The sequence below is a fragment of the Coregonus lavaretus genome (assembly GCF_964263955.1).
Source record: "Coregonus lavaretus genome assembly, chromosome: 40".
NCBI classification, from domain to species: domain Eukaryota; kingdom Metazoa; phylum Chordata; class Actinopteri; order Salmoniformes; family Salmonidae; genus Coregonus; species Coregonus lavaretus.
The window spans coordinates 11,084,856-11,104,208 of NC_140027.1; the positions used below are offsets into that span (position 1 = coordinate 11,084,856).

General features: G+C 43.0%; 1 protein-coding gene across 1 annotated transcript in view; it reads right to left on the reverse strand.

Moving 5' to 3' along the window:
• Positions 1-204: 204 nt before the first annotated feature.
• Positions 205-19,353, reverse strand: part of LOC311113306 (tau-tubulin kinase 1-like) — a gene marked incomplete at both ends in the record, with an annotated part of 46,713 nt that continues 27,564 nt past the window's right edge. The window contains 2 exons of the mRNA XM_084156523.1: positions 205-637; positions 976-2,471. Of these exons, the coding sequence (XP_084012649.1) occupies positions 205-637; positions 976-2,471 (1,929 nt within the window). The remainder of the gene's footprint in view (positions 638-975; positions 2,472-19,353) is intronic.

Sequence of the window (19,353 nt, forward strand, 5' to 3'; positions counted from 1 at the left end):
GTATGGTTCCTCTTGTAAAAGTTGTTGTCATGGTCTAGTTAGTAGAGGTTCATGATAGTAGAGGTTCATGATTTTGATCAAAGATAAAAAAGATGGGAAACCGCGTCAGTCTTAATTTGGGGCCGGGCTGGAGCTTTTTGAGGCATTGAGTCTCTCTGAGGACAACAGAGAAGTGTACGCATTTCTTCCCAGTGAATCTGTTTACTATCTCGCGGCAGCCATCTTGTCCCCTGTGCTTTGTTTCGTTTTGGCGGGGCCCGTGGATTTGGCTCGGATTCTGGCAGGCATAGCGGTGGACGCCTGGGTAAAGGGGTCCTGTGAATTGGCCCGTTTCATAGTGGTAGTAGTAGTATTAGCCCTGGGCCGGAGCGGAGGGGCAGTTGTGGGCCGGACGGAGAGGGACTGTCTAGTTGGACGGACACGCTGGGGGGAGGGGCTGTCTGTCCTGCAGTGGGAGGTGCTTAGGCTGCGTCGGGTCACGAAAACGCAGCGCAGGGGCATGCGGGGGCTGCCGCAGGGCTGGGCGGGGACAGGACAGGGCCTCGGACAGGAGATGGAAGAGGAGGAGCCGGTCTGCAGAGTTTGAGACCGCCTCTGGGTCGGGAGTGTGTTCAGTCCTATTTTCTGAACTTGGAGCCTGAAATGAGAATAGGTGGAATAAGAGTTCATCCTTCCCCCCGGAAACCTTTGATAAGTCATCATTTTCAAGTGTTTTCACAAAAATCATAACAAAACTTTAAAGTAACATGACACCTTTCAACCAATCAAATTAAGTTTAGGTTATAAACTACAGAAATCAGACCGTCTTTGACAGAAATGGCAATGGCTAAACTCTCGTTATTTGGCACCGCAAAGAAGTGTTTTCATAAATCATATTAAAATAATCAAGGGTCTTTGCAATTACTGCGATAACCAATGAGCCATACAATGTTATAATGTTATGTTTGCAAACATGATGTTGTGAAGACTACTTACCCATTATCAAAGGTGGATGCATCTCTACAAATGCCCGATCCTAGCAGCGTGAGAGGGGAGGGCATGGCGGCCACCAGCCACCCCGAGGGCCTCTTGATGGGGGTGACGGGCCTAGGGATCCTGCTGCGCCACTCCGTCTGGCCCTGGTCCCCTCCAGCCCCTGCCCTGGCCTTCAGACATGAGCTCCTCCTGGCCAGGGACTCGTCCGAGGTGTGGGTGTCTTCCTCCGAGCCGGTGGTGGAGAGCGTCTCGGAGGCCCTCCCGTCGCCGGAGGACAGCGAGGAGGATGTCCCCGAGGGCAGCCTCATCCAGCGGCCCTGCTGCTTCTGCACCACCATGCGTGCCAGGTCCAGTTGCCGGGCTCTCTTCCGTAGTCGTGCCCGGGCAGAGAGTGAGGCTGAACGCTCCGAGCCTGTGTCCTCTTCAGACAGTAGAACCGGGATGCGGCTTTTGATCCTCGGCCTGAGGGCAGTATGCGGTAGTTCAGCGTTGGACTCGGCAACACGTTCGGTAGACAATGGCCCCTTGTTGGGATCTGCAGAGAGAGTTTTGTGTTCCAGAATGGGCGACATGGCTTCCGGGACAGGCTCCAAGGACTTGACGAAGACCAGCGGTGGGCGGTCGTCCGGTTTGGTGCGCGTGAAACCATTCTCCCAGGTCATGTCTGGGATAGAATGGGCTTGGGGCTCTCTGGAAGGACTCTGGGATTGCTTACCCTGTTCGACATGTCCGGTCTGGTCACGGGTGTCTCCTTTCCATGGTGAGGCCTCCTGGGTAACGTCCGAGAGGTCGCAGCGGTTGCTGCTCTCCTTTGCGGTATGACCTCTGGAAGACATGACATTAAAGTGGGAAGTCTCTGCAATGTGGACAAAGGTGCGCTCGACTTTGGTGAAGGGGGGAGACGCGGGGGCGATAGGAGTGGATGGCCTCAAGTCCGACCTCAGTGTGAAGGAGAGCTCTGGCTGGCTGCCCGCACCCACCAGAGGCATATCGTTCCTAGGGGTAGAGGCAGACGGCGTCCCAAAGTCAACCTCCAGCAGGGCGTGTTCCCCCCCAGTGGATGGAGACTTCCGGGTATCCCCCGGTGAGAACAGAACCAGGGTCTTGGAGCCGTCCTCCAAGTCAGGGTCGGCATCTGCGGCAGAGGCGGGTTCCCGGGGGCCCCTGGGACCGTCCTCGGCCATGAGGGTATCAGGGGCTCCATCCTGGCTCCGCTCTGTGCTTTTTTGGCTGGCCTCGCTGTTTGACTCACTCTTGGTCACATCATCGTCCCGCGGGCCCTGGGGCTCCTGGACCTCGTTCTCTGCCGGCAGAGCCACTGCGAAGGTTCGCCGCTGAGGAAGGGTGCCAGTCAGCATGACGGTGAGGAAGTCGGCCCTCTTGACCTGGAGCTGGGGAAGGATGTGGAAATGCTCCTTCTCGTTCATCTGGCCCTTGGTCCTGAAGTCTGGACAGGGCTGAGATAGGCCATTGTGCTCAGTTGGAGACATGATCACCTACAAAAGATGCAATTAAATAATTACTTTTGCACTTGGAACAAGAGGCATGCTGGAAATATGGTCAAGGCAAAAAATATATAACCATAGGTATTTTGGAAGATACAGTGCATTCGGAAAGTATTCAGACCCCTTGACTTTTTCCAAAAAAAAAATACGTTACAGCCTTATTCTAAAAAATATTCAATTATTTATTTTTCCTCATCAATCTACACACAATACCCCATAATGACAAAGCGAAAACTTGTTTTAGCAAATGTATTAAAAATAAAAAACAGAAATACCTTACATAAGTATTCAGAACCTTTGTTATGAGACTCTAAATTGAGCTCAGGTGCATCTTGTTTCCATTGATCATCCTTGAGATGTTTCTACAACTTGATTGGAGTTCACCTGTGGTAAATTCAATTGATTGGACATGATTTGGAAAGGCACACAACTGTCTATATAAGGTCCCACAGTTGACAGTGCATGTCAGAGCAAAAACCAAGCCATGAGGTCGAAGAAATTGTCCGTAGAGCTCAGAGACAGGATTGTGTCGAGGCATAGATCTGGGGAAGGGTGCCAAAAACTATCTGCAGCATTGAAGGTCCCCAAGAACACAGTGGCCTCCATCATTCTTAAATGGAAGAAGCTGGGAACCACCAAGACTCTTCCTAGAGCTTGACGCCCGGACAAACTGTGCAATCGGGGGAGAAGGGCCTTGGTCAGAGAGGTGACCAAGAACCCAATGGTCACTTTGACAGAGCTCCAGAGTTCCTCTGTGGAGATGGGAGAACCTTCCAGAAGGACTCTGCAGCATAGTAGTGGCCAGACGGAAGCCACTCCTCAGTAAAAAGCAGCCCGCTTGGAGTTTGCCAAAAGGCACCTAAAGGACTGATACCATGAGAAACAAGATTCTCTGGTCTGATGAAACCAAGATTGAACTCTTTGGCCTGAATGCCAAGCGTCACGTCTGGAGGAAACCTGGAATCATCCCTATGGTGAAGCATGGTTGTGGCAGCCTCATTCTGTGGATATGTTTTTCAGTGGCAGGGACTGGGAGACTAGTCAGGATCAAAGGAAAGATTAACGGAGCAAAGTACAGAGAGATCCTTGATGAAAACCTACTCCAGAGCGCTCAGGACCTCAGACTGGGGCAAAGGTTCACCTTCCAACAGGACAACGACCCTAAGCACACAGCCAAGACAACGCAGGAGTAGCTTTGGGACAAGTCTCTGAATGTCCTTGAGTGGCCAAGCCAGAGCCCGGACTTGAACCCGATCGAACATCTCTGGAGAGACCTGACAGAGCTTGAGAGGATCTGCAGAGAAGAATGGGAGAAACTCCCCAAATGCAGGTTTACCAAGCTCGTAGCGTCATACCCAAGAAGACTCGAGGCTGTAATCATTGCCAAAGGTACTTCAACAAAGTACTGAGTAAAAGGTCTGAATACTTATGTACATTTGATATTTCTTTTTTTTATAAACATTTTCAAAAATGTCTAAAAACCTGATTTTGCTTTGTCATTATGGGGTATTTTGTAGTGATTGATGAGGGAAAAAAAACTATTTAATCAATTTTAGAAAAAGGCTTTAACGTAATTTTTTGGGGGAAAAAGTCAAGGGCTCTGAATACTTTCCGAAAGCACTGTATGGCTCGCGTCACATGATGTAAATGGGGACAAAACTGGGAAAACATACATACCTAAGATAACTTCATAAAGAATGAAACGAGGGACAAAATTGTTTCCCCAAACAATTTAATGTTGTTTTGGTTATACACAGGCTTTTAAAGATTGTCTAGATGACATACATTGATAGAAAAGGCACACAAATGCATTGAAGAGTTTTCCCTTTTAGAGACACAATCCAATATCTTGTGATTTTCAAGTGTTTCCCTTCATAAAGATTTGACATACAGTACTGTAGTATATACACACTAAAACCAACTATCTTGCATGCTACTACAGATTAACTGAAAATCAGCAGGCAAACTGATTAAAATGATGTATTTTCAACCAGTTTTAATGTAAAAAAATACATAATTTCAACCAGTTTTGCCCACTGGGAATGGAATATTTATTGAATTGTATGTATATATGTACATAAGTTTTGTTGATTTACAAAAAGTTTAAAATACATGCTTTTTACCTGTAAATATTACAAGCAGACTGTACAATTGTATTGTGATACAAAAAATGCTTACACATGTATATACAGTATATCGTACATCTAAAAGACACTCACGGATCACGCTTGACAAATACTGCAGTTATATTCACTACTATTTTTTTATTTCACAATTCTATCATACAGTACCTTCTACTATCTCATGAGCCCTCTGTTTTTATTGCAAGTATGTTCAAGTGCTGGCAAACACAGACAATGAATAGGTCAGTGTCTCCAAATATGAAGATGAATGCTAATTAATTTCCAACATTTGACAGAAATCTATCAATCTATTTATTTAGGTTGTGCATGTGAATGTACTGAAATGGAGATGACGATTGTTTTTTGAGGGACACCAAATTAAAAAACATACAGACATAAAGAAACTTAATAGATCATCCAAAATGGTCATTGCAGCTTCATTGAACAAATTCATATCTCTACAAATACATCATTCATATAATGCACTATACCCTATTTAAACAAAAATATGAATGGCTATCCACTTTTCAAATCTGGTCAGATGAACAGTTTGCAGTCAAAAAAATTATGTACTGTAAAACTTCAATTAATAGCCCAGGCGTTTATTTTCCTACATTAGAGCCCTGCACGGGCTTACATTTTTTATGGCCATTTTAAGCCCAACCCCTACCCAGGCCCGTTTGCTTCTGGCAAATTTCAGGCCTTACCTGAACCCGAAATCAGAAATAACTTCCTCCGTTAGTATCCATTAGCTGCTCGTCTTTCTGTCCCTCGCTCCCTGCGCTGCTGCATGCACTCAGTGCATGCACTCTGCTTGTGCGCATATCCATAGCAATGCCTCTGCTTGTTGTCCTGCTCAACGACGAGACAGAGAGCAGTTAGCTGTACACTAGCTACTTTTCGTCACTCTAAACTCCGACAAAACTCAAGGAACATGATTATTTTCAGGAAAATAATCTCGCCTGTAGACTCGAACAATGTTCTTGTCTTATATTTGACGAGGTTGAAGCACTTCTGACACCATGATATGTACTGTGCAGCAGAGCACAAGCAAATGGCTCAGCTTCAAAATGTTAATGATCAATTTAGTGATACCCGAGCCCTACCCTTACCCTAGTTATTGATGAAAAAACAGGCCCTACCCGGCACTAACCCAACGTATAATGTCAGGGCCCTCGGGCTCGGGTCGGGTAGCAGAGCATCTAGCTTACATCACTGAACACAACAGGCGCATTTTGTTCAATTTATTCATTTCCTGCACTATTGTCTTATCATTTACACACTGTCACGCTTCTTTTGTCTTAGAATGCCTCTATTTAAAAATAAAAATACAACTTTTCCTTGACAGAATGATTATTATCCTTTGACTGTGCATTTTCGTTAGTTCTTACTTTTGCCACTAGCGGTTGATCTGCCAATCTCTGGGGGTCTGTACTCCCGATGTTGTTGACTGTTTTTGTGCTTGCCAGTTAGCTAGCAGTACTCATCTGTTAGCGGCCAACGGCTAGCAGTTTCTTACTGGCGATAAAAATTGATGATTGCCATAATTTGTTGGAGTCATTACTGAATGATTTAATGTAACAAATCAAACATTAAACCTCGTAAACAATTCATGGTAATTCATGGTAACCTTAAACAATTCATTTAGACCCGGCGTTCATTTGAAACAGGCGTTTACTTGCTGAAATGTGTGCCGTTGCCCGGCTATTAAAAGGGTCAGGCGGCTATTTGAGACTGCATTTAAGTGTTACGGTACATCTTCATTTTCAGTAAATTTTCCTTAAGGAGATGCATAAAATATTAAAATCATTCAACACTTAATATTTATAGACTGAACACACTCTTTCAAATTCTAGGCTATCGTTGACAAATAGAACTCTGCAATTCAAGGTAATAATTCTATACAAGACAACGTCATGCTTTTATCTTAACTCAACTTGAAAGCCTAAGGGTTAGGGGGCTTTCTGAGCATACAGTGTACTTTATAGGTGCAGTGGATTTGTGTAGTGTTATATGTGATATGTTACATGTTACACATGTATCACATCTATGGCATTTTCAATCACTCTTAGTCCATGGCTAAAAGGGATTTCTGCCGCAGTAAACAGTTGACAATATTTCACAACAGACACTTTGATTTCGCAGCAGATCTCTCAACCTATACTGCTATCCATTTACAATAGGTTGGACACGGAGCCTTGCAGAAACAAGTAATTTTTCAGACTATAGGACAGGATATGCAAAACATATGGAAGATATGTTCATGTATCAGTGACGTGAACTGAATATGTTTAACTTGCAATCTGATAAATTAAAATAAGGTGTGAATCACATAGTTGTTTGTTAACTGAAAATGCAAGTACCTCTTCGCTGCAACTTGAAATACATATTTGATCCGTGAGTATACTCTGAGTCAATATTCACATAATAATAAGGAATTCCACGCCCACAAATTGGGGAAAACAAACATTCTTTCCCATTGACCCCCATTATAAAAGAGTCAACTTCGTCGTTGATTTTTATTTATACGGAAATAACAAAACATGCCGAAAAGCTGCTGTGTTGTTCAATGTACATGTAACCAGGTAAAAAATCCCAACCTACAGTTCGCAATGCTCCCACGTAGGGAAATAGATCCTGCGAGTAGAGCCCTGTGGCTTCAGGCTATTTGGCGTGGGAAATGTGGGGAGCCGGTGTCCAAGTATGCTACACATAGCTATGTGCGTGGAAAACATTTAATCACAGGTAAGACAGTTAACTTGTTAAGTATAGTCTGTTTGTAACTCCACTCACTACTTGTACTGTAGCTGTATAGTCTGTTTGTTTGTGTTGTTGGTCTTGGCTAACTTAATGTTGCGGTCGGTAGCTAGCTAGCACCGTCATGAAAAGGGGCACTGAAAACGCAGGCAATGTTGAAAAGTCATCTTTAGACATATTTTACTTTTCTTAAATGTAATTTTGTAAATGACTAAAACAAGCAGACAACAAGAACATTTTGTTTGAAAAAGGTCACATTTTTGCTGTGAGCCAATGGGGTAACCTAGGTAACCACAGGTTGTTTTCCCCACAGGCGAGCGGAGCCAGGACGTTCTATCTAATACCAACTGGGACTATCCCTTTACCAGTGGTAATATACAGAAGTATATTATTACTGTGTTGTTCCACCAATTGGGTGCCCTTTGAGTAGTACAACTTGGTCAAACAAAACTTTGGATTTCACCTAATTTATAACAGGGTTGACGTGTTATGCGCGACACCCTCAGTTTTCCACCACAAAACACCATAAAATTGCCAAAAAGACTAGAACCAGCTCACCTGCTTTCACACTAGGATTGGACTTTTAGATGTTCAATAGAATTAATAGTTTCACCATATCAAAATGAGAGTTTGGTTAACAGGGTTGACCTTAAAATGAGGGACAGACGTAAATTAATCACTAATCACATGAAATCTATAATAATCTTTCAGAAATTACTTTGTCAAAGCAACGATGTAACTATAGCTTTACAATGATGGTGAAGATTTTTTTGGGTTAACAGTTTTTTTTGTTAAGTCTGAAAAAACGTGAGGAGGGAGCTGTCAAAATGCTGGCACTTTAGCAAGTCTTTATTCATGTTATAAAAATGTGGTCTATATTAAAGGGTACTTCATTTAACATAACAGGCTTTTAGAATTCAATATTGGTGCACAATATCTTCTTAAAATATCAAAGGGACGCAAAAGACACTCATTTCATAGAACGACCCTCCTATACATTTATAGCCAGAGGTTTGATCTTTTATATATCATGCAAATTGTGTTAGAAGTATGAAAACAGTCTTGTACAATACAATTTCAAAATTGCCTGTGTTATTTTCAGAGTTCAGTGACAACGTTCAACATCCTGTTTTGATTGAGAGTATTATGGCGAGATTTGTTTTACCGAGAACAACGGACAAAAAAGTACAAAAAACATAATATTTTTTTAATAGCAGTGCCAATAATGTCAAGGAACAGTTTGCATGTGTTAGCAGCTAATCCACTCTCAGGACATTCACTGAGTAGTGCTCGTTACATGGTGCTATACACAAAACGACTAGCATGATTTGCAGAAAATCGTTGAACCAAGCAGCGAGAAATGAACTGACGGGACAGTTATCTTTTCTAATCAGGCGACATTCAGAGAGGGATGCTTGCTGGCTTCTTAGTGCTGTTAAGTAAATGCAAACGTCTTAAATGCAAAAGCTTGGCAAAAGTAAAAGTGGTGCATATTTTTGTAAGCCCTTTAGCGCATTCACAAAAGCAATCATAAAAGAAACATAAGATCCTACTCATTGAGAAGACCAAATAAGAAGGCTGTATGTGGTTATGCCATTTCAGAAATACAGTAGTATCGTTCCTCTTCACAATGGTTTCAGCAAAACAGGGAACACAAAGCCAAGAGATACATGGTTGTTACAAGAAGACATCAGTAAAATAACAGCATAAAACGTTCATTAAAATGTTGAAAAGACATCCAAAAAACCTTGGCGTGTAACAACATCAGCTTACAGTGCAGCGTGAAGCCTGTGATGTCACGGATCAAGTATTCCTAAACTGGAGGTGCAATTCTATACAATTCATTTCTATACTGTACATTATTTCACTTGGCTCCATCTACAATGCCCTTTACATTATAACTGCTACCCACAATACCTCATTGGTTGGGGATGGAGAGAAAGTGGCGTAAAATGAGTGTGGAAATAACCAATCCTCTCCTCCTTTCCTCTTAACCTTGTTTCTCCAAAATGGCATAAAACAATTTTCCCCAAGCACCCTTAGCATATCCGATTTATTGCGTTTCTCATATTTTGCATCAATATTTTCTACCTGGGCCCAACAGTGACCATGTTCTCCTGTTATGTCCTTTATAAAGTGCAACAGTGAGGTACAGTACTCAAGGGACAACAATGGAGAAAGAAGCGCCAATACTGTATATGTTGATGACTTATCTACACAAATATACTGCCACATACAACAGTCGATCCTGATATACAGTATGTAGCTCACTTCACTGCAAAAATACACACCAAAACCCACAGAATTCCAATGGCATTTTTGGCTAACTTTGGCTACTTGGATGAATGGTTATGCCATTCGAATGAATGGTTATGCTATTCTGCTGGAAGATAGATAACGCAAAGCCCCCCAGTGCAATCCAAACCCTGGCATTATCTATCTATAACAATGATGGAGTGAAGAGCTGAGCCAATGCAATGGCAGAGATGTCATTCTATGGAGCTTAAACTTACAGTGGGGGAAAAAAGTATTTAGTCAGCCACCAATTGTGCAAGTTCTCCCACTTAAAAAGATGAGAGAGGCCTGTAATTTTCATCATAGGTACACGTCAACTATGACAGACAAAATGAGAATTTTTTTCTCCAGAAAATCACATTGTAGGATTTTTAATGAATTTATTTGCAAATTATGGTGGAAAATAAGTATTTGGTCAATAACAAAAGTTTCTCAATACTTTGTTATATACCCTTTGTTGGCAATGACACAGGTCAAACATTTTCTGTAAGTCTTCACAAGGTTTTCACACACTGTTGCTGGTATTTTGGCCCATTCCTCCATGCAGATCTCCTCTAGAGCAGTGATGTTTTGGGGCTGTCGCTGGGCAACACGGACTTTCAACTCCCTCCAAAGATGTTCTATGGGGTTGAGATCTGGAGACTGGCTAGGCCACTCCAGGACCTTGAAATGCTTCTTACGAAGCCACTCCTTCGTTGCCCGGGCGGTGTGTTTGGGATCATTGTCATGCTGAAAGACCCAGCCACGTTTCATCTTCAATGCCCTTGCTGATGGAAGGAGGTTTTCACTCAAAATCTCACGATACATGGCCCCATTCATTCTTTCCTTTACACAGATCAGTCGTCCGTGTCCCTTTGCAGAAAAACAGCCCCAAAGCATGATATTTCCACCCCCATGCTTCACAGTAGGTATGGTGTTCTTTGGATGCAACTCAGCATTCTTTGTCCTCCAAACACGACGAGTTGAGTTTTTACCAAAAAGTTATATTTTGGTTTCATCTGACCATATGACATTCTCCCAATCCTCTTCTGGATCATCCAAATGCACTCTAGCAAACTTCAGACGGGCCTGGGCATGTACTGGCTTAAGCAGGGGGACACGTCTGGCACTGCAGGATTTGAGTCCCTGGCGGCGTAGTGTGTTACTGATGGTAGGCTTTGTTACTTTGGTCCCAGCTCTCTGCAGGTCATTCACTAGGTCCCCCCGTGTGGTTCTGGGATTTTTGCTCACCGTTCTTGTGATCATTTTGACCCCACGGGGTGAGATCTTGCGTGGAGCCCCAGATCGAGGGAGATTATCAGTGGTCTTGTATGTCTTCCATTTCCTAATAATTGCTCCCACAGTTGATTTCTTCAAACCAAGCTGCTTACCTATTGCAGATTCAGTCTTCCCAGCCTGGTGCAGGTCTACAATTTAGTTTCTGGTGTCCTTTGACAGCTCTTTGGTCTTGGCCATAGTGGAGTTTGGAGTGTGACTGTTTGAGGTTGTGGACAGGTGTCTTTTATACTGATAACAAGTTCAAACAGGTGCCATTAATACAGGTAACGAGTGGAGGACAGAGGAGCCTCTTAAAGAAGTTACAGGTCTGTGAGAGCCAGAAATCTTGCTTGTTTGTAGGTGACCAAATACTTAATACATAATTTGCAAATAAATTCATTAAAAATCCTACAATGTGATTTTCTTGAAAAAAAAAATCCTCAATTTGTCTGTCATAGTTGACGTGTACCTATGATGAAAATTACAGGCCTCTCTCATCTTTTTAAGTGGGAGAACTTGCACAATTGGTGGCTGACTGTAAATACTTTGGAACCAGAATATTTTGCTTCATGATAGCCTCAGCTGTTTTACAAAACAAGTGGCAGGGTGATTGCCATTTTAAAAAGAGATGAATCTTACATGCACTGTAAGTGCCTGAAATACTTTGGACCAGATTTCAATTCATAAAACACAGCTGTTTGCATAATACCTGTCTGACACCACAGCTCCTCTAGTCCACCCTAACCACTGGTCCAGGGTCTACCCTCCTTATGGTTAAGGATAGGATTCAGGGTTGGGTGATCTTATCCTAGATCTGTGGTTAGAGGCAACTTCTATATCAAGCAGGAAAATACACAGTCTCTCTGGGTAGAACTTGATACGTGCAAGTTTTCCTCTGTCAACATTCACACATAGCAGCTTTGCTACCGATTCCAGACAGTGATGTGATTTCACATTACGACCAAACGAACTTCAGACAACTGTGAAATAACTACTAGGGTGAGCTGAAGCTGGAAACTGAAGTTGGAAGCTGGAAGCAACGTCAGCACAAGAACTGTTCATCAGGAGCTTAATGAAATGGGTTTCCATGGCTGAGCAGCCGCACACAAGCCTAAGATCACCATGCACAATGCCAAGCGTCAGCTGGAGCGGTGTAAAGCTCGCCGCCATTGGACTCTGGAAATGCGTTCTCTGGAGTGATGAATCACACTTCACCATCTGGCAGTCCGACAGACGAATGTGGGTTTGGCGGATGCCAGGAGAACGCTACCTGCCCGTATGTATAGTGCCAACTGTAAAGTTTGGTGGAGGAGGAATAATGGCCTGGGTCTGTTTTTCATGGTTCGGACTAAGCCCCTTAGTTCCAGTGAAGGGAAATCTTAACGCTACAGCATACAATTACATTCTAGACGATTCTGTGCTTCCAACTTTGTGGCAACAGTTTGGGGAAGGCCCTTTCCTGTTTCAGCATGACAATGCCCCAGTGCACAAAGCGAGGTCCATACAGAAATGGTTTGTTGAAATTGGTGTGGAAGAACTTGACTGGCCTGCACAGAGCCCTGACCTCAACCCCATCAAACACCTTTGGGATGAATTGGAACACTGACTGCCAGCCAGGCCTAATCGCCCAACATCAGTGCCCGACCTCACTAATGCTCTTGTGGCTGGATGGAAGCAAGTCCCCGCAGCAATGTTCCAACATCTAGTTGAAAGCCTTCCCAGAAGAGTGGAGGCTGTTATAGCAGCAAATGGGGGACCAACTCCATATTAATGCACATGATTTTGGAATGAGATGTTCGACGTGCAGGTGTCCACATACTATTGGTCATGTAGTGTAGCACATGTCATTAAATGCTATGTCACGTAACTGAATTAAGTACAGTTATTTGAGAGTAGGTTTCACCATTTCCTGCATCATACCATTTGAATCATGTTACTGTGGCAACAGTAAGTTGTCATAAACTGTCACAACATGTTATAACAACATGATTTGGACACTGGTACAGTAAGTGTTATTACATTTGCAATACCTCAAGCCAAAGAGAACCATATAGAATTATACTAAAGCTGTCTGTATGGGACAACTGATACTGCCTATAATTTCTATAGTTCAAGACTCCATTGTGGTCACAGTAGCCATAACGGAAATACAGTACAGATGTATGATCTTAATTTTAGCCAGTTTGCTACAGCATGAAAATAAACCAGCAGCAACAGGACATGCGAATTATTATGTGTATTATAATTAATGGACATTTTTGTAGGGGTTGATACATTTTTTGTTAAGAGCATTCAAGTCTGAAATTTCAAAGCCTTTTTAAAAACTCAAACACATTACACGTTTAAATTCTCAGCAACAAAAGAGTCATCAAATTAAGATCGTACATCTGTACAGTACATTGAAGTCAACCACGATAACGCTTGTCGTAAAACATGACACTGAATACTAGAGAACAGGAACCCCACACCTAAAATCCTCACCCTTCAGAGGCCTGCCTAATCCATTGCTCCAGCATTTTAACGCATGGAAAGGACGGAGATGCAAGCAAACCGACACACAAAAACCACCTCTAGAAAGTACACCAAAAGCAAGATAAGACCGACTGCTGAAAGATTTCTGTTTACACTCCACAAGAACTAGCCTGGTCCCAGATCTGTTTGGGCTGTCTTGCCAACTCCTATGGTCATTGTTATGGTTATGGACGTGACAATGACCACAAGTGTTGGCAAGACGGCACAAACAGATCTGGGACCAAGCTATACAAGATCAGCGTGAAGACTGCAGAGCACTGATAGTAGCACCCTAGCATCACATGCCTGCTCTGGGGAATAATTGAACTCTAATGCTCTGTCACAAGACCCTCGTAACACTGTCAGGAGCATGACATAACTGATGCCTTGGGATAAACAAGGATAACTTATGACTCTACATTGTTATGACACAGTTTCTTTTACGACTGCTTAAAGTCACCTATCATTAGAGGCCGTAACTGCTTATGACATCTGTATGTCATTATCATGACAGTGCACATAGGTCTTATGAGGAAATATTATTTAAGGAAAGTGTGGTAACACTTAACTTAATGCTTGCAGGTATAAAGCTTTATTACCTGTTATAAGCATGTATGACTTACATTATAATGACTTACATTGGGTTATAACCTCATTATAATGCATCATACCCATGGCAATCTGCGATTGGTACATCAATTTTAATATATACCCATTTATTCTTAAAGAATATAACTTAGAAATGCCTCATGAGCTTAGTTCAACTGTCGTAACCCATCAGAAGCCAAAATATAAGCTTGGTTTACTCCATTGTTTGTGAACAATGCATCAAAAAATGGTTACAACTATAAGTTTGATATCATGGATCTTCATTCCTTGCATCCATAGCTCTGTCTATGAATTCAAGAATAGTTCTCCATCCCCATCCCTCAGCTGTTTACCAAAACAGTGGTGGGATCTCCACCTTGTTATTGTTTGAACTACAGATTGCCCCTTTAAGTAAAGTGTTACCGAAAGCGTTATTGAATTCCTTTACGTACGCATCACCGACATGACCTGCATTCGACGACAATCCCTCAAGCCTTCAGCATGAATGGAAAAAGAAGAACGCGATGTAGTTGAACAGCCTCTTAACAGTCCCGGTTTTGTGACTCCTCCTCCTCACGGCACCATTAAATGATGAAGAAACCTCAAGTTTACACTTCCACCACTTTTTACTCAAATTGTGTACATTTTTGTGGCACGTGCAACTCTGACTGTGCAAGGAGCAGGCTTTAAAGAGTTTACTGCGTGAAAAATGTTTTGCCCTCAGCACTTTTCTTCTCTTGCTATTCACTTTTTCAAAGTGAGTTACATTAAAGTGAGTTGTTTGAACTATGTGTTTTAGTTCAGCATGTTTGCGTGTGTCTGAAAGAGAGAACGTGTGTATGTGTGTGCAAGCGTGCATGTGTTTGTGTTCTAACCAACCTGCCAAAATATGGCTCTTTGGGTTACAAACTGCGTGTGTGTACATGAGTATGTCCCTGTGTATGTACATAATGGGTGGGTACGAGTATACGCTAATGCATTTTAGCATGCAGAGTGCCCCTCCCTCAGCTCGCGTTCTTGTTCATGAGCTTCGCCAGCAATTGCTGGATTTGCGTGCGCGACACGTTCAGGACTGAGTGCCTGCTCCGCGGGCTGCCCGGGCACTGCAGGGGAGCGTGGCGCCTGTGCGTGGAAGTGTTCATGTGGGCGGGGCTGCTCTCGGCCGAGCGGCTCCGCTGGATGAAGGACCCTCCGGGGTGCGGGTACTGCTCCGTCTCCAGCGTGGATGATGAGAAGACGTAGGAGGCCAGCCTCCGCAGCTGATTGGGCCTCGGGTGGTGCCTGTCATCCTCCAGCTGCAGAAGAGACCAATCAGAAAACAGAAGGAGGGGCATTAGGATGGAAGAGGGAGGGACAACCAGGTCATGCTAACAGACTATAGACTAGTATTGGACCACGTCCCAATACTACTGAAACAGCTTCATTTCCTCGTCTTCTTACCCTTCCTCACCAGTGATCTAAAAGGATTAGATAGTTGAGAGTTATAGGCTTGGGCTCTCAACTATCCAGTACCATTCAGGTCAGTTGATAAGAGGGAAAAGAAGGAGACAAGGAAAGGGATCCATATAGAGTATTGGAACATATATTGTCATACATCTCTCCTTCCCTGTGTGCATGCTATAAGGGTTCTCTGATGTAGTCCAGAGAGAAACAGGGAGAGGAAGACTCTCTATGGTTGTAGCTAGGGTTGCCATTACAGCAGAGGTGTTACAGTATGTTAAAATGATAGAAGACAGTATTCTACAAAACACTTAAGTGGGTTGCCAGATTGGAAGCAAATGACAGTAGGTTTCCGTCTATCTCATAATCGAGTCACAGTGCACACATTCCCCAACAATACCGTTAAAAAACACACAAGTACTGCACATGTTCTTCTAGTATGTAAACACATTGAACCTGGGAAAAATGCCTGGACACGATCAAAGTTCATTACACCATTGGAAAATGCTAAATGAATAACACAAAATATAGATGGTGTCATCAAGCACACGAAAACACAAACACACGACGAAGAAAAACGGGATAGATATGGCTCAACAAAAAAAGGAGTTCGGAACAGAAACGAATTAGGAAAAAAACAACAGAAGTAAGGACTATCCTAAACTGTGCTTACCCCAAAACACCACTTTATTTCTTCGCTTGTTGTTCCCATGGCACCCCTCGCTTTTCTCCTCAGGTGAGTGCAACTTGACATACTGTACTTTGATAGGTTGAGCAAATGCATCAGTTATGTCAAGGAAGAGGTCGCAAGGCAAATAAAACGAGGGTCCTTGATCATGTTTGCGATAGCGAGGCCTGCCGTACTAGGCACTTGCGGTGAAATCACAAATAAGGCTGGTAAAACGTGATTGGTGAGGTAAGAAAATCAACATTTTTGTTTTCTTTTACAGTAATCCATGACAAGGAAATACAATTGGCACAGGGAATGGGTGAACTGGCCTTGTGGTTTTGAAGTTCCCTTGTGTATGCAGGTTTTTATTTGTACCAAACTCCTGTGCAAAACATATTCTTTAAAATATTTCATGGACATACTGTAACAGTCAGAAAAATACACTTACAAAACCTATTTGAAGGTTAAATAGGCATAAAATGTAAACTTGATTAGATGGTACGCAGACCTGCATAATACAAGAGTGCTTCAGGACTGGTTTCTAATTGATGCAGTGCTAAAGGACCCTAGTGGTACATGGATGGTGGGTAATGTGTATTAATTAAACAATCTGTAAGATTTCTTGTTCAAAGGTTTTTAGGCAGGGCAACAAGGTCAACAATATTAAATTGTAATCTAAGCCAGTGGGAAAAACTAGTTGACGTGAAGTTGTGTTCTGATTATAAATGTTTTTAGACATATTTTTAACGTCTTTAAATAGTTGAAATCATCTGACCAGATAACAAACAAATTATGGTGCCTTTCCCAGGGACGGATTACCGAACGGGCATGCAGGGCACATGCCCTGGGGCCCCAACCTCCAGGGGGTCCCCCACAAAAAAACATATGAACACGTCGGTTGGGGCCCCCCAGATAACATTTTATGAACACGTCAGTTGGGGGCCCACCCCAGATAGCATATAAACACGTCCTAAACCATGGCAAAATGTGTAGAATTGCCGAAAATTAGCTTTAAAACTGGAAAATGTTCTCTCAGCCTCATGGGAAAATGTATAGAATAGAATTACATTTGTTATAAAACTGCAAATGTTTCTGTCTGCCCCATGGTAGAATTGCAGGAAATTAGCTTTTAATCAGGTTTGATATGATCTGAGCTAGTTGATGTCTTTTTATTCCAATTGAAGAGATTGCAGTGGGTATAATTGGTTGAAAAGACATCAGACTAAAGTATTTTGAGACATTATGGTCAGGTTTTTATTACATGTCTTTTTGCACCTGGTTGTAATCTGATGTTGGTTCAACAAAACCTAAATAGGCTGCATTTTTCCCAGGGTTGTTGATGTCACCATGACAAAGATGCGGTTGAAATCTGATTATCTGACTTCGCTTTAACCAGAAAACCAAATTTTAACAAAAGGAAACCTTACAAAAGGTGACTTTAATTAAGCCTGTTGTGTGAAGTTTTGGATTTGTACCCAAAATAGTTTGGGTATTATGTTCAATAAAAATAATAAAAACAACGCTGATTTCCGTTTTCAAAGAACAAGGATTTGCTCCATCCTTGGGTGGGTCAAATGCATGTTCAAGTATCTCCAAAATTCTTCCACAGCGCATTTAAACTCTATTTCAATTCTACTCAATTGAGGTAATGAAATTCCATGAAATTAGTCACTTTTGGGTAGTGTAACTTAGTGAAAGTTTTACTTTACCTAATTTTAACATTCTGTTATGACGAGCAACTTAATAAAAAAGAGCCTTATTCTAAAATGTATTAAATTGTTTTTTCCACGTCATCGATCTACACACAATACCCCATAATGTCAAAGCAAAAACTGTTTTTTAGACATTTTTGCTAATTTATAAAAAATAAAAAACTGAGCAGTGCTAAAGGCGTCACTACAGATCCGTGTTCGATCCCGGGCTGTGTCGCAGCCGGCCGCGACCGGGAGACCCATGAGGCGGCGCACAATTGGCCCAGCGTCGTCCAGGTTATGAGAGCATTTGGCCAGCTGGGATGTCCTTGTCCCATCGCGCCCTAGGGAAGTTTCTCCCATTCTTCTCTGCAGATCCTCTCAAGCTCTGTCAGGTTGGGCGATTAGGCCTGGCTGGCAGTTGGCGTTCCAATTCATCCCAAAGGTGTTTGATGGGGTTGAGGTCAGGGCTCTGTGCAGGCCAGTCAAGTTCTTCCACACCGATCTCGACAAACCATTTCTGTATGGACCTCGCTTTGTGCATGGGGGCATTGTCATGCTGAAACAGGAAAAGCCCTTCCCCAAACTGTTGCCACAAAGTTGAAAGCACAGAAATGTCTAGAAAGTAATTGTATGCTGTAGCGTTAAGATTTCCCTTCACTGGAACTAAGGGGCCTGCCAGATGGTGAAGCGTGATTCGTCACTCCAGAGAACGCATTTCCACTGCTCCAGAGTCCAATGGCGGCGAGCTTTACACCACTCCAGCCCATACTTGGCATTGCGCATGGTGATCTTAGGCTTGTGTGCGGCTGCGCCCGACACACAGTTATTGTGGTGACGTTGCTTCCAGAGGCAGTTTGGAACTCGGTAGTGAGTGTTGCAACCGAGGACAGTTGATTTTTACGTGCTACGCGCTTCAGCACTCGGCGGTCCCGTTCTGTGAGCTTGTGTGGCCTACCACTTCGTGGCTGAGCCGTTGTTGCTCCTAGACGCTTCCACTTCACAATAATAGCACTTACAGTTGACCGGGACAGCTCTAGCAGGGCAGAAATTTGACGAACTGACTTGTTGGAAAGGTGGCATCTTATGACGGTGCCACGTTGAAAGTCACTGAGCTCTTCAGTAAGGCCATTCTACTGCCAGTGTTTGTCTATGGAGATTGCATGGCTGCGTACTCGATTTTATACACCTGTCACCAATGGGTGTGGCTGAAATAGCCAAATCCACTAATTTGAAGGGGTGTCCACATGCTTTTTTTTATATATAGTGTACATACTCTGCTCTGAGTTAGGATGTTTTGAGCACAGGGATGAGTTGTGGCACCCTCTAGTGTTGGGCGCAGGGAAATAAAAAAAACTGTGTTACTGTCCTTACAGTATGTGTGTGGGCCTCCCACTAGACATATACAGTAGCACTTAGTAAGCAATGTATGACACGTTCATAATCATTGCATAAACATTCACACGTTATGTTTTCTTTTCAGCATGCACAGTTTGTTATGTAAATCAGGGTTCTCCAACTCTAGGGAGCTACTGGATGTG